We start from the raw sequence: 13,271 nt of genomic DNA, 5'->3' as shown, positions 1-13,271 counted from the left end.
CTTTGGCTTCTATTACCACTTTAATAATAATAATAATTCAAAAATCTCCACCTACAGCCCAGGCCTCTCCCTTAATTTCCAAATCCTCTTACCGCTTTTTCAAAAGAAAAAACCCTGTACTTCTGTTTTGGGCCCCACTATGGAGCAGGGGGACAGTATTTACCATCTAGTATCCCTGCTATTTCCCCAACTGATAAAATATTGGAAAAGAAGCAACATAGTAAATGCCAAGATAATCACGCTCCCACCAGCTTCCTGTTGGGTCATTTTCCTGCTAACATCAACCCAAGTACATTACATAGCATCACATAGCCCTTGAAGTCTGGGATGGCATATAAACCTGTGGTTGACAACAACAGAGCTAATTACCTTTACCTTTTCTCCTGTAATAGGCTCTGTGCTTTAGTAATAAACAAGCATGAGATTGCCCCAAAGTTAAGCGACTGTTATAATTCTTTGCACAGATTTTGGGAGCAGCACCTTGGCAGAGGTATGGGTTATGACAGCAGCAGGGGACTTTGTAATAGGCCGTGGGCCTGCAGTAGTAGTAAAGCAAAGTCACGTGGTTCTAGGAGGCAATGGATGAGGTGTACTATGCCCTCTTATTGTCTAAGCTAAAGCCAGGGAACAGTCAGACCTGGCTCATCCAGAATCATCCCATTGTACTGAACCATTTTTCATTTCTGGAAATGTTTACGTTCTCATTCCTTTATGCCTTCTTTTGTGCTGTTCCCCAGAGCACCTTTCTGTTGTTCCTTTTTTTTTTTTTTTTTTTTGAGACAGAGTCTCGCTCTGTCGCCCAGGCTGAATTGCAGTGGTGCGATCTTGGCTCACTGCAAGCTCCACCTCCCGGGTTCATGCCATTCTTCTGCCTCAGCCTCCCAAGTAGCTGGGACTACAGGTGCCTGCCACCACGCCTGATTTTTTTGTATTTTTAGTAGAGATGGGGTTTCACCATGTTAGCTAGGATGGTCTTGATCTCCTGACCTCGTGATCTGCCTACCTCAGCCTCCCAAAGTGCTGGGATTACAGGCGTGAGCCACCATGCCCGGCCTCTTTTATTTTTTATTTTTTTATTTTTATTTTTTTTAAGAGAGGGTCTCACTATGTTGCACAGGCTACTCTTGAACTCCTGAGCTCAAACGATCCTCCCACCCCTGCTTCCAGAGTAGCTGAGACTACAGGTTGACACCACTGCACCCAGCTACCCGGAGCACCTTTCTAACCAGCATACTCTTTAAGTCTCAGCTTACACATCATCTCTACTGCAAAGCCTTCTTGGAATTTCTTATTGACAGAATGAGGCAGTCTTTTTATTACTGAGTATTCTATATCTTAATCTTTCCATTTAACTTCTTTTCTCTTCAAACCTAGAATCCTTTTTGGGTGTGTTTTTGGCTTTATGCATCATTGAATAATAGCTCCACCTAAGTAGTAAGTCAGTAAATGTTTGATGCATGACTCAGTGAAATGTATAATAGCTGAGCAATATCTTCCACTTAATATACCTTCCATCTGAGACTAGTATGCTTTTTTGTATATTACTTATCATGTTTTTGTTGTACTTTGTTTAGCCACAGAATATATTACTGAGCAGCATATACCCTCTCGGGGACATTAAAATAGTAGATTTTGGAATGTCTCGAAAAATAGGGCATGCGTGTGAACTTCGGGAAATCATGGGAACACCAGAATATTTAGGTAAGAATTTCCTTTTATTTTCTATACCATTTTGAAATTTATTAAGTAAATGGTACCTCTGTAGAACTATATTTTAGAGCATGTAATTCGATTCAGTTAAAAGGATTTGATTGGTTCAAGTATTTTGATACATTAAAACTTGGTTAGGTTAAGACACATTTAAATGAAATGTATTGAATAAAAGTATGAAACATTTACAGCAATTCAGGGGACACTGAATATGTAAGTGTACAAGTTGAATGTTTGTGTATAAAGGATTTGTACATAAGGAAAAAAGAAATGGGTAAGAGGGAAGTTAGGGAAAAAGAGAAAAATGGAAAAAGAAAAACTGCTGCAGTGAAGTGGCCCATGATTGTCTTTGAAGCCTGGCTGTTGGCTAGATCTCACTTCTATTTCTGGTCCCAATTCCAGAGCTGTTCACAATACAGATATCTTCAGTTTAAACTTACAGGAATTGTTAGCCGGCCACCTCATTTTTGTTTATTGCTGCTGCTTTAGAATATGAGGTTTTGCATAGGGTTGTGAAAGTAGGGTTTTGAACAAGAGTGCCAAAAAGAACCTTTGATTAGGTGATCTGGGCATATTGTGTGAAATCAACAAATTAGATTATGCATATGAAAGGTTTTTAAGTTGTATGAAGCAGTATATAAATTTGAAGTATTTTAACTTATTATCTTTTTACCTTTTTTTGTTTATTGTTTATACTGATGTCCCCATGTGGACATTGAAAAGATACAGTTAAACAGAACAGATGCGACTCAGCTAGGCAGCTGTCTTTTCCAAAAATAAAAAACAGAGAAAATTACTAACTTTTGAATGCTAACTGGGGCTATAGTCCTAGAATAAATGAATGTAATTATTGGTAACACAGCTCACAGAAGTATGTGAAAATGTAAGTGGTTTAACAGAAGCTGACTGTATATGATTTAAAGGCTTTATTAATAAAAATATTAGGCTTTAGGAAACAGTTTCTCTTTGGAGAAATTATGAAACCATATTGTGAAACAAGAAACTTATTTTTCACTCATAAATCGTAGTTTGGACTGTACTAATTCGAAATAATATGGTAATGTTTAGAAAGCTTAGAGAATTTATTGTGCACTTTTTTTTTGGCAAGTGAAGACAGCAGAAAATTAATTGCTTTGGAAATTAGGTCCTTGATAATTTAAGAGGAATGTTTAATTCACTGGAAAATCTAGCATTTCTGGCTGGGTGCAGTGGCTCACACCTGTAATCCCAGCACTTTGGGAGGCCAAGGCGAGTGGATCACTTGAAGTCAGGAGTTCGAGACCAGCCTGACCAACATGGTGAAACCCCATCTCTACTAAAAATACAAAATTAGCCAGGTGTGGTGGTGCATGCCTGTAGTCCCACCTACTTGGAAGGCTGAGGCAGGAGAATCGCTTGAATCCAAGAGGCGGAGGTTGCAGTGAGCCAAGATCATGCCATTTGTACTCCAGCCTGGGCAACAAGAGCGAAACTCCGTCAGAAAAAAGAAAATCTAGCATTTCTGAGAAGCAAAATTTGCTCATGATGTCATTGCAGATGCACATAATCCTATTTACCCCAAAAGAAAAACCTAAATTAATCTAAGAAAATAATGCAAATTAATTCTAAAGTAATAAAACTAAAATTTTTTTTAAAATTCTAGCTTCCAGAGTTTTACTTTTTTATAATTGTTTTTTTCTGAGATTAACCTAAATGAGTTTAACTACCTAGCCACTAATTACTCCAAGAATATTATCCATGTTTTTGAACCACCTGATCATATAATTTACTCAATATTAGGGATGTTTAAATGTCCAATCATAGAATAATTAATACTGTGCTAAATTTCTAAATTTCTATCATCTTATATCACTAGGCTTTCCAAAATTAAATCCAGTTACAATTTTTATTTTTTCCGAGACAGAGTCTCACTCTGTTGCCCAGGCTAGAGTGCAGTGGTGGGATCTCAGCTCACTGCAACCTATGCCTCCCGGGTTCAAGGGATTATCCTGCCTCAGCCTCCTGAGTAGCTGGGATTACAGGCATGTGCCATCACACCTGGCTAATTTTTGTATTTTTAGTAGAGACAGCGTTTCACCATGTTAGCCAGGCTGGTCTCGAACTGTGATCTCAGATGATCTGCCTGCCTCAGCCTCCCAAAGTGCTGAGATTACAGGCATGAGCCATCATGCCCAGTCCCAGTTATAACGTAATATAAAGTGATTTTCTTGTTTTAAAATTTGTCAATATTGAATTTAAGTTTTATCTTTTCTTTCAGCTCCAGAAATCCTGAACTATGATCCCATTACCACAGCAACAGATATGTGGTAAGATGTTGTTAGTTACAGTAAACATCTTTATGGAAAGTTGGGAAACGTATATTCTGGGGTTCTTTGACTCCAAGAGTAATAAATAATAAGGCTTTCTTCAAAAGATTTTATTTGAATATCATTATTATGCTACAGGAAAATATTTACCTTTCCATTATTTTTAAATAACACTTAACTTCTGAGCCAAAAGTACAGAAATTAATAGGAAAATCTCTCTCTGTGATGAAAACTCAGTTGAGTAAAAGAACAAAATACCTGCAGTACATTGCTACATATTTTATGATGAAGGTGAAATGCTTAATAAGCATAGAAGCAGCAGCAGACAGTCCATTGCCGGGCTCCACCTCACAAAGGGAGACATCTGATCTAGGTCTAAAAGAGTTGGCCGGGCGTGGTGGCTTACACCTGTAATCCCAGCACTTTGGGAGGCCAAGGCAGGTGGATCATCAGGTCAGGAGTTAGAGACCAGCCTGGCCAACATAGCAGAACCCTATCTCTACTAAAAATATGAAAATTAGCTGGACGTGGTGGCACGTACCTGTAATCCCAGCTACTCAGGATGCTGAGGCAGGAGAATCACTTGAACCAGGGAGGCAGAGGTTGCAGTGAGCCGAGATCATGCTATTGCACTCCAGCCTGGGTGACAAAAAAAAAAAAAAAAAGCTAGAAGAAGGTATTTGTTAAGCAGAATAATTAGGTCAGGCCCACCCAAAAATGTACTTTTATGAGAGTACATCTCTGGGAAATTATGAGTTTTTGTAGCTAGCAAAGAGAGAATACCATAGGGAATAGAACCAGAACTGATACTGGAGCTTCAGTTGAGACCACAAAGGGGACTGACTCCTCAGACCAAGTGGAAGGTTTAGACCTGTTCTGTGTTCTGTGGAACTGCTCATGGGTTTGCCCAGGAAAAAAGATGGTATGGCTAAATAAGTTGGTGAAACATGTACTGTATTGTCTTTTTCTGGCTCCTGGGCACCAGACTTGCCATTAACACATTTACAGATTTTAAAAGGTTTGCAGTGAAAAAATTTGCCTGCCCAGCTTTGTGCTTCGCCAAACTTGCAGCCTCTATTTGTGCAGAACCTCTCTTTACATCTCACAAGTCATTACTTTGCCATTGGAAACCACTTAGGAAATGCTGCAGCAGCTTTGTGTACTCCACGGCAGGTATCTGTGTGAAGGATAGACGGTAGCAATAATATATATTGAATACATTGTATTTATATAACACGTGCATTCCCTTGTGTTCTCTTTCTGTGAGGCACACTTTGAGATCATTATTTTAGTTTTAATAATATAGGAACTTTGAAAAGCAATGTAAATCTGTAGTTTAACCGTACCAGTTTTGAGGAGAGGAGTATGTTGAATGTCGATTGTACTTTGTATAAATGTTTAAAAATTAACATACATTTTAAGTTCCCCTCCCTTGTTTTTCAGGAATATTGGTATAATAGCATATATGTTGTTAACTCACACATCACCATTTGTGGGAGAAGATAATCAAGAAACATACCTCAATATTTCTCAAGTTAATGTAGATTATTCGGAAGAAACTTTTTCATCAGTTTCACAGCTGGCCACAGACTTTATTCAGAGCCTTTTAGTAAAAAATCCAGAGTAAGTAATAATTTGTTTAAATACTATTACAAATTTAATTTGTTTAAATACTATTACAGAATAAATAATATATACCTATTAAGAAAGTATATTCTAAAATAGTATAAAATTATTAGAAATATGTACAAGTTCTAGGTAAAATAGGTGGTATGAGCAATCATTAACAAATACATAACTTCAGATATAAAATATACAACAGGGGATTTTGAAGTAAAGAAAAGATTTGAGTTACTTCTCTCACAAACCACTACTAATCCCTGAAATTACCTAAAATAATTAGTCATAGAAATTTACAATACACATGGCTGGTTATGATAAGACTTTATTGTAAATGATTTATAGTTTAATGATTTTACGGCCGGGCGCGGTGGCTCACGCCTGTAATCCCAGCACTTTGGGAGGCTGAGGCAGATGGATCGGATCACGAGGTCAGGAGATTGAGACCCTCCTGGCTAACACGGTGAAACCCCATCTCTACTAAAAATACAAAAAAATTAGCCAGGCATGGTGGCAGGCACCTGTAGTCCCAGCTACTTGGGAGGCTGAGGCAGAATGGCGTGAATCCGGGAGGCAGAGCTTCCAGTAAGCAGAGATCGCGCCACTGCACTCTAGCCTAGGTGACAGAGCAAGACTCCGTCTCAAAAAAATAAAATAAAATAATTTTACATACATAACAAGTATCATTTACTGATTGTGAAATCTTGAAGGATTGGATGCCCTTTGACAACCTTACAAAAGAAGCGAGTCAGCTGAGCGTGGTGGCTCACGCCTGTATTCCCAGCACTTTGGGAGGCCAAGGTGGCCGGATCATGAGGTCAGGAGTTCGAGACTAGCCTGGCCAATATAGTGAAACACCATCTCTACTAAAAATACAAAAGTTAGCCGGGCATGGTGGCATGCACCTATAGTTCCAGCTACTCAGGAGGCTGAGGCAGGAGAATTGATTGAACCCGGAAAGCAGAGGTTGTGGTGAGCTGAGATTGCACCACTGCACTCCAGCCTGGGTGACAGAGTGAGACTCCATTGCAAAAAAAAAAAAAACAAAAAAAACAAAAGTGATTTGGAGGGTAGTTAAGCACTGTCTTTCAAAATATAAAGACCCACTAGCTTTACTAGTAACTCATCCTATGAACATAATTAGAGAAGATCCCAAAAAACATTTTCTCAATATTCATTGAAGCATATTTATAATAGCAAAATGCTAGAAGCTTCAATGGGCATCTGGTTAAATAAATTATGGTGTATCCATAGGAAGAGTACTAAATAATACAGCTGTTAATAAATATGTTAACTCTGTACTGATGTGGAAAAATGCTTGAGATGCATTATTGAGTAATAAAGAAAGCAAATTGCAGAAACATGGAGTATGTGAAGCTGTGTGTGTATGTGTATGTGTGTGTTTATGTTTGTGTATGTATATGCACATATATGTAGAAAAAATATCTGGAAGTGGGATTGGGGAATGAGAAAACAATTTTACTTTTTATCTTCATGAGAGATAATATGGTGTAATGCTTAAAAGCACAGACGATAGAGTCAAAGTTCCACTTAACTACCATTTACAAGTTAGGAGATTTGGGGTAAATTTCAAGCCTCCTGGTACCCTACTTTGCATATCTGTTAAATGAGGGTAATAATAGTACCCATTTCATGAGTTTCTTGTGATTGTTAAATAATGTATTTGAAGCGTATAGAATAGTCCCTGGCATATAACTAAGCATTCAGTAAATGTTAGCGGCTATTATCATTATTATTCTCTTCTGTACTGTTTGGATTTTATACTATGAGTATGTTTTATTTTCACAAGAAGTAAAAAATATGTCTATAATCTATCAAACTGAAGACATTTTCAACTTGATTTTTAGTTCTCAATTTTCCCTTGGTGCTTTCTTTCAAAGGAAAAGACCAACAGCAGAGATATGCCTTTCTCATTCTTGGCTACAGCAGTGGGACTTTGAAAACTTGTTTCACCCTGAAGAAACTTCCAGTTCCTCTCAAACTCAGGATCATTCTATAAGGTCCTCTGAAGACAAGACTTCTAAATCCTCCTGTAATGGAACCTGTGGTGATAGAGAAGACAAAGAGAATATCCCAGAGGATAGCAGCATGGTTTCCAAAAGATTTCGTTTCGATGACTCATTACCCAATCCCCATGAACTTGTTTCAGATTTGCTCTGTTAGCACTTTTTTCTTTGACTCATTTGGACTGAATTTGAAATTTTATATCCACTCCAGTGAGATTATGGTTTGTAGCTTCATATATGACATGTTTATACTGTAAATGCACTTTTCCATGGAATAATTTAGGGAAGTGTTTTAATGTTAAATTACTAGTTGCTAGCATGTTATGATTTCATATCCTGAGATAGCTCTGCAGATAAGAAAATATTTAAATATATGACAAAAAGTAAAATTGTACATGTGAGTTTACATGTTAATGAAATAATTCAAATTCAAATGAACTTACCAGAATGTTTTGCATATCAACAAAAAAAGTGGCTTGAGTTTTATTATAGTTGGTGTAAACTGAACACAATGAAGACATTGGAATTTAATAGGTTCTCTCTCTAAGGTGACTCTTATACCATGCCTCTATCAACATAATTTGTTTAGGAAAGCAGTATGAAGTTTAAGCCAAAATAATTTCTACTTTATAGATGCTCAAGAGACATTTTACAATTGAAAATGTGTTTCAATTACAAATATTTTGAAATTTCATAAGATTTTCATTTCTATGGTCTGTTATATGAGAGAGATCCTTTAACCAGAGCAAAGAGGGAGTTAGAAACCTGATCAGGGATATTCTTTACAAGTTGGAGCAGAGGAAAGAGTAGCATGCCTTCGTATTTTAACGCAAATGTCTTTTGGACCTCCTCCCAACCTACATGAGATCTGATAAGGTCTGGAAGATGGAGATATTTGGTATGCAAGTGTAGAGTTTTTTAATCCTCCAGAATTTCTAGAGTAGAAGATACTTAGGTATAGTTAAATATTCTGTATTTTTAGTCAAACATATTTATTAATTGAATATAGAAGAAAATGTTGACACACTCAGACAGCTTACTGAATTTTAGATGTCTTCTGCATCTTAGAATACAAGCCAGTCATTCAGAGTTCTAAAAGTATGCATAAAAAATTACAGCACCGGTAGGTCTATTAACACAGTGCCCGAGTCAGCAGTAGCAAGACTGATGTGATCATAAAACATGACATCAGGCTCATCTGAAGTTCTTGTGTGAAATTCCTAGTGAGTGAGGAGGCTCAGCTTAAAGCCATCTGCAGAGTGGCCCCTCATTGTGGTCTTTTGCTGGGACCAATGCAAGAAAGAGACTAGGGAGAGCAAAATGTTTGTTTATGGCTGGAGACTATATCCAGCCCTAATGATGGGGAAAGTTAGTCCTTTTCGCGTAATCTTTTATGAATTTTCACCTGATGACCGTTATATTGGTCTGTTATCATGTTACGATAACTGTGATCTCAGGACCATGTTGCTGTATCAGAAGAAATAGTTTGACAAATGGTAACAACAACCTGATGTTCCCCCTTTAGACCTTTAACTTCTCAAAATTTTGGTAAGTTTCCAAATTCTTTAATAATAACTTAAAACTGTTTTTGAATAACTATCAGGTCACTTTATTTGACCACATGGTGAATTCCTTTAACATCTTCAGCATTTGTTAAGGAAAAGTTTTCTCTACTTGTGTGTGTATGTGTGCACATGTGTGTATGTACAGGTGTATGTATATATCTATAGTTAGATACAATACATTCTTTAGACACTTTTCAAGATTCTTTGCTGTGGTATATTGTGCTCAACTCAGGTGCCAAAGGAGCTTTTTTTTTTTTTTTTTTTTTTTTTTGAGATGGAGTTTTGCTCTGTCGCTCAGGCTGGAGTGCAGTGGCATGATCTCAGCTCACGGCAACCTCTGCCTCCCGGGTTCAAGCAATTCTCCTGTCTCAGCCTCCTGAGTAGTTGGGATTACAGGCGCATGCCACCGTGCCCAGCTAATTTTTGTATTTTTAGTAGAGACGGGGTTTCACCATGTTGGCCAGGCTGGTCACAAACTCCTGACTTCAAGTGATCCACCCGCCTCGGCCTCCCAAAGTGCTGGGATTACAGGCGTGAGCCACTGTGCCCCCGCCCAGGAGCTCTTTCCTTATGACATATAAATTATGACATTTATATTCTTCATGTGACTTTATGTTCTTATGACATTTAAATTCTTTAAGTAGTTTGTTGGTCCAATAAACTAGACGTTGTATAATCTAAATTGAGCCCTTGTGTATCTAAAACTGATGAGTTGTTTCTAAATTGTTGATTGTCCATTTACTTGCCTTTGGTATTAAGATAATGCAAGTAAAGTTTAGTAAGTCATTGGATAATGAAATGATTATGTTTCTGAAGACCATATTATATTTTTAATTTTTAGAGGAATCATGCCATCCCCCAAAAAGTCAAGAAATATTTGAATTTTAAATTATAAGTTCATTTGTTAAAAGACATTTTTACAAATGTCTGAAAATATTAAAATAGTTTACATCTACCTTTAAGTAGTAGAATACAGAGCTGTAAATTTCCATGCCTTTTTTCCTGATATTAAGTTTTATAGTAAAAAATCAACTAGTGGTTGCACAAAGAATATAAAAATCCACTCTTTTTACAAAGGTGTGAATTTAAATAATGTTATTGATTGGAATATGAAAATAAACCAATCATTTAAGAGCTTTTTAGCAAATGATTCAGTTCTTACTCTTTTTCTCCCAAGATTGAAAAGCATAATGTATTTCTCTAACATAGGAATCTAGAGAGCCCCTGTGAGTGGACAAATGTCAGTAACACTTGAACACATGAGAAGATAAGTGTTATGTTGTGATAATTTAAAGTTAAATTTGCTTTTTGGGTAGGATCCCTAAATAGATGGGATTTTTAAATAGATGATATATAGATGACAATTGCAATTGTCATTTTAATTATTTTCCCTACAGTAAAGAATCTAGCTCTGAGCAGTGAAATTGTAATGGCACTTTAAAGGAAGTAAGCCGTTAACTGTTCTCTAGTCGAGCGATCTCCAACTGTTTTGGCACTAGGGACGGGTTTTGTGGAAGAAAATTTTTCCACGGGACTGGGGGTTTAGGGGGATGGTTTCAGGATGATTCAAGTACGTTACATTTATCATTAGATTCTCATAAGGAGCATGCAACCTAGATCTCTTGCATGTGCGGTTCACAGCAGGATTCGAGCTCCTTTGAGAATCTAATGCCATGGCTGATCTAACAGGAAGCTGAGCTCAGGCAGTAATGCTTGGCACCGTCCCCTCCCGCCCCCCCACCTTCTGTGCAGCCCGGTTGTGGCCTGGGGACTGGGGACCCCTGCTCTAGTCAGTAAAAAGGTACTTGTGCCAGAATATAAATCAACACATTGCTTCCTTTATCAAAGAAGTCTTGTTATTTAAAAAAAGTCAACTGAGCCAGTATGATTAGTGATGTAATTGATTTTCATTCTGGCACAAGCCTCTTTTATTCTGGACAGCTCACAAATAGTTAATGGACCATGCTTTGAATAGCCTTCCTCTAAGCAACATTTATAAATATTGATATTTTAGAACTGTTTACATTTCTTCTGTTTATTTTTGAATTTTCAGTTTGATATCTTGTCCTTATTCATTGTTGTATAAACAACTGTGCTTTAATTTCAAGTAGTATTAAAAGTATTTCACTTCAGTTTGGGGGGATTATTATCAATTTATAATTTTATAAAAGTATTTTAAAGAATAATTGTAAATTTTCCATAAATTACAACTTCCTGCCATCTTTTATTAAATAATAATATTGCTTAAGGCATATAGACAGACATTATTATGAGTATTCCAGTAAAAAAAATCTACATCAACTTGACCATTCTGGCTAAAAATTAAAAAGCACTTTTTTATATCTGTGGTTGTCATTTGTTTCAAAGCATTTCTAAGTTTATTGTTCTTAAAAGTATGTCTGCATGTTCTAGCCTTTGACCTAGGTCATCTATGAACCCTCTTTGTGTCTAATAAACATATCTATAAAGGCATATAAATCTGAAAACAAGTAGGTCTATTCGCTGGTATCAAGGAATAATTTTTAGAAAATGTCAATGAATTTAACTGTACTACATGTTGCACTATAGTGCACTACGTGTTACACAAAAGATGAATGAGAGATTCTTCAAGATATTTATAATCTGGTTGTAGACTAAGGTACAGTCAATTCTCATTATTCATGGTAGTTATGTTCTATAAAGTTCCCATACTTTAGTTACTAATCATTGCTCCTAGGGGAAATACAGAGTTAGGTTCCTGCAAGGCTCTGTTCATAGCATTTTAAACAATTGATCAATGCATAGTTTTGTTTTGTGTATTTCTATTTAATTGTACATTTAATATATATTGTTGGTTCCTTAACATTGAACTAACAGGCAATAGCACTGTAATTCTTGCCTGAATGAAGCTTACCTAACGTGTTTTTGAGGGAGAAGGAAAGGGAAAAATGATTGGAAAAATTCAGACTGCAGAAGCAGCCTGCCTGAAAAGTCACATAGCAACAGGCAAAAAATAAAACAACCTTGGAAAAAACTCAGGCTGCACATGGACAGGTAAGAAGATGAGGCTGTAAAACACAGATAAACAACTGGGGCACAGAAGGAGGGGGTGAGTCTCCCAGGTAATCACCAAACTTCACACTCATACAGTGGGCTCCAGTAAAAACAGTGGGCCTTAATAAGCACATTCCTTTCCTTTAGGCACACTAAGCTAGGGAAGCCAGAAGTGGATATTGGAGGGGGATACCTGCAGCTGGAAGAAAATGTCTGGGAACAGTCACAGAAACTCTCCCTCCCAAATAAGTGACACAAAGCAGCACACAGCAACACAGAGTCTGCCTAGGTTGTCAAGGAATCGGGTAAAGGCTGATAGAAACTCATGCTCTATGCAGATAGCACACCTGGTCCCAACTAAAGCTTCAGGCCCTAGGAGGATAAGATGCCCCCTTCCTCAGTAGCCCATGTATAAAAACCCTGACATTTTTACTGGAAACCCACTGGGGACCCCTCTCTGACAGCTGTTCTTTCCTTTTGCCTATTAAACTCCTGCTCCAGTTTCTGTGTGGGTTTGTCTGCAACCTCAATTTCCTTGGCCATGAGACCAAGAACCTTGGTGTTTACCCCAGACAATGAGGCTGCTTCATTTTGGGGGCTTGCCCAGGATTTGAAGGTGAATTCATCAGAAGGGTAAGGGAGCAGACTCTCTACTTTCACTTCTGAGGCTTCTCATCCTCAGTTTTTATTCTCTCAAAGAACTATCAAAAAACAAGGCATCTGCCTGCTGATTAATGAGCCACAAGGGCTAGCTGCCGGTCTTAAAGACTCAAATGTGAGGCTTGCTGGGGAGGACTTAGTCCATCCCCAGTGCCCTCAGGGTGCTGGGAATGTTGGCTCTGTCCAAACCAGTTTTCTGTCACACAGAACTTTGCTATTGCATGGGGCTGGAAGAGGTCCTGGAGCAACTGAGGATTTCTGGCCAGGGCTACTGCTGGACTGACCCCAGCCTCCAATTGCCCAACCAGGTGTCGGCCATAGGATCACCAAGCTTTCCTATGCAAACGTTA

General features: G+C 37.7%; 1 protein-coding gene across 3 annotated transcripts in view; it reads left to right on the top strand.

Annotated features, from left to right (window-relative positions):
• The window catches only part of STK17B (serine/threonine kinase 17b), a 49,269-nt gene extending 37,699 nt beyond the window's left edge, over window positions 1-11,570 (top strand). For all 3 annotated transcript variants that reach the window (XM_063791425.1, XM_063791424.1, XM_001168212.7), the window contains 4 exons: window positions 1,575-1,701; window positions 3,968-4,016; window positions 5,460-5,639; window positions 7,538-11,570. In XM_063791425.1, coding sequence (XP_063647495.1) covers window positions 1,575-1,701; window positions 3,968-4,016; window positions 5,460-5,639; window positions 7,538-7,820 — 639 coding nt within the window. In that variant the 3' untranslated portion in view covers window positions 7,821-11,570. The remainder of the gene's footprint in view (window positions 1-1,574; window positions 1,702-3,967; window positions 4,017-5,459; window positions 5,640-7,537) is intronic.
• Window positions 11,571-13,271: the final 1,701 nt, after the last annotated feature.

The sequence above is a fragment of the Pan troglodytes genome, chromosome 13, assembly GCF_028858775.2.
Source record: "Pan troglodytes isolate AG18354 chromosome 13, NHGRI_mPanTro3-v2.0_pri, whole genome shotgun sequence".
NCBI classification, from domain to species: domain Eukaryota; kingdom Metazoa; phylum Chordata; class Mammalia; order Primates; family Hominidae; genus Pan; species Pan troglodytes.
The sequence above is the reverse complement of the archived record's forward strand: the minus strand, read 5'-3'. Positions and strand labels throughout refer to the sequence as shown.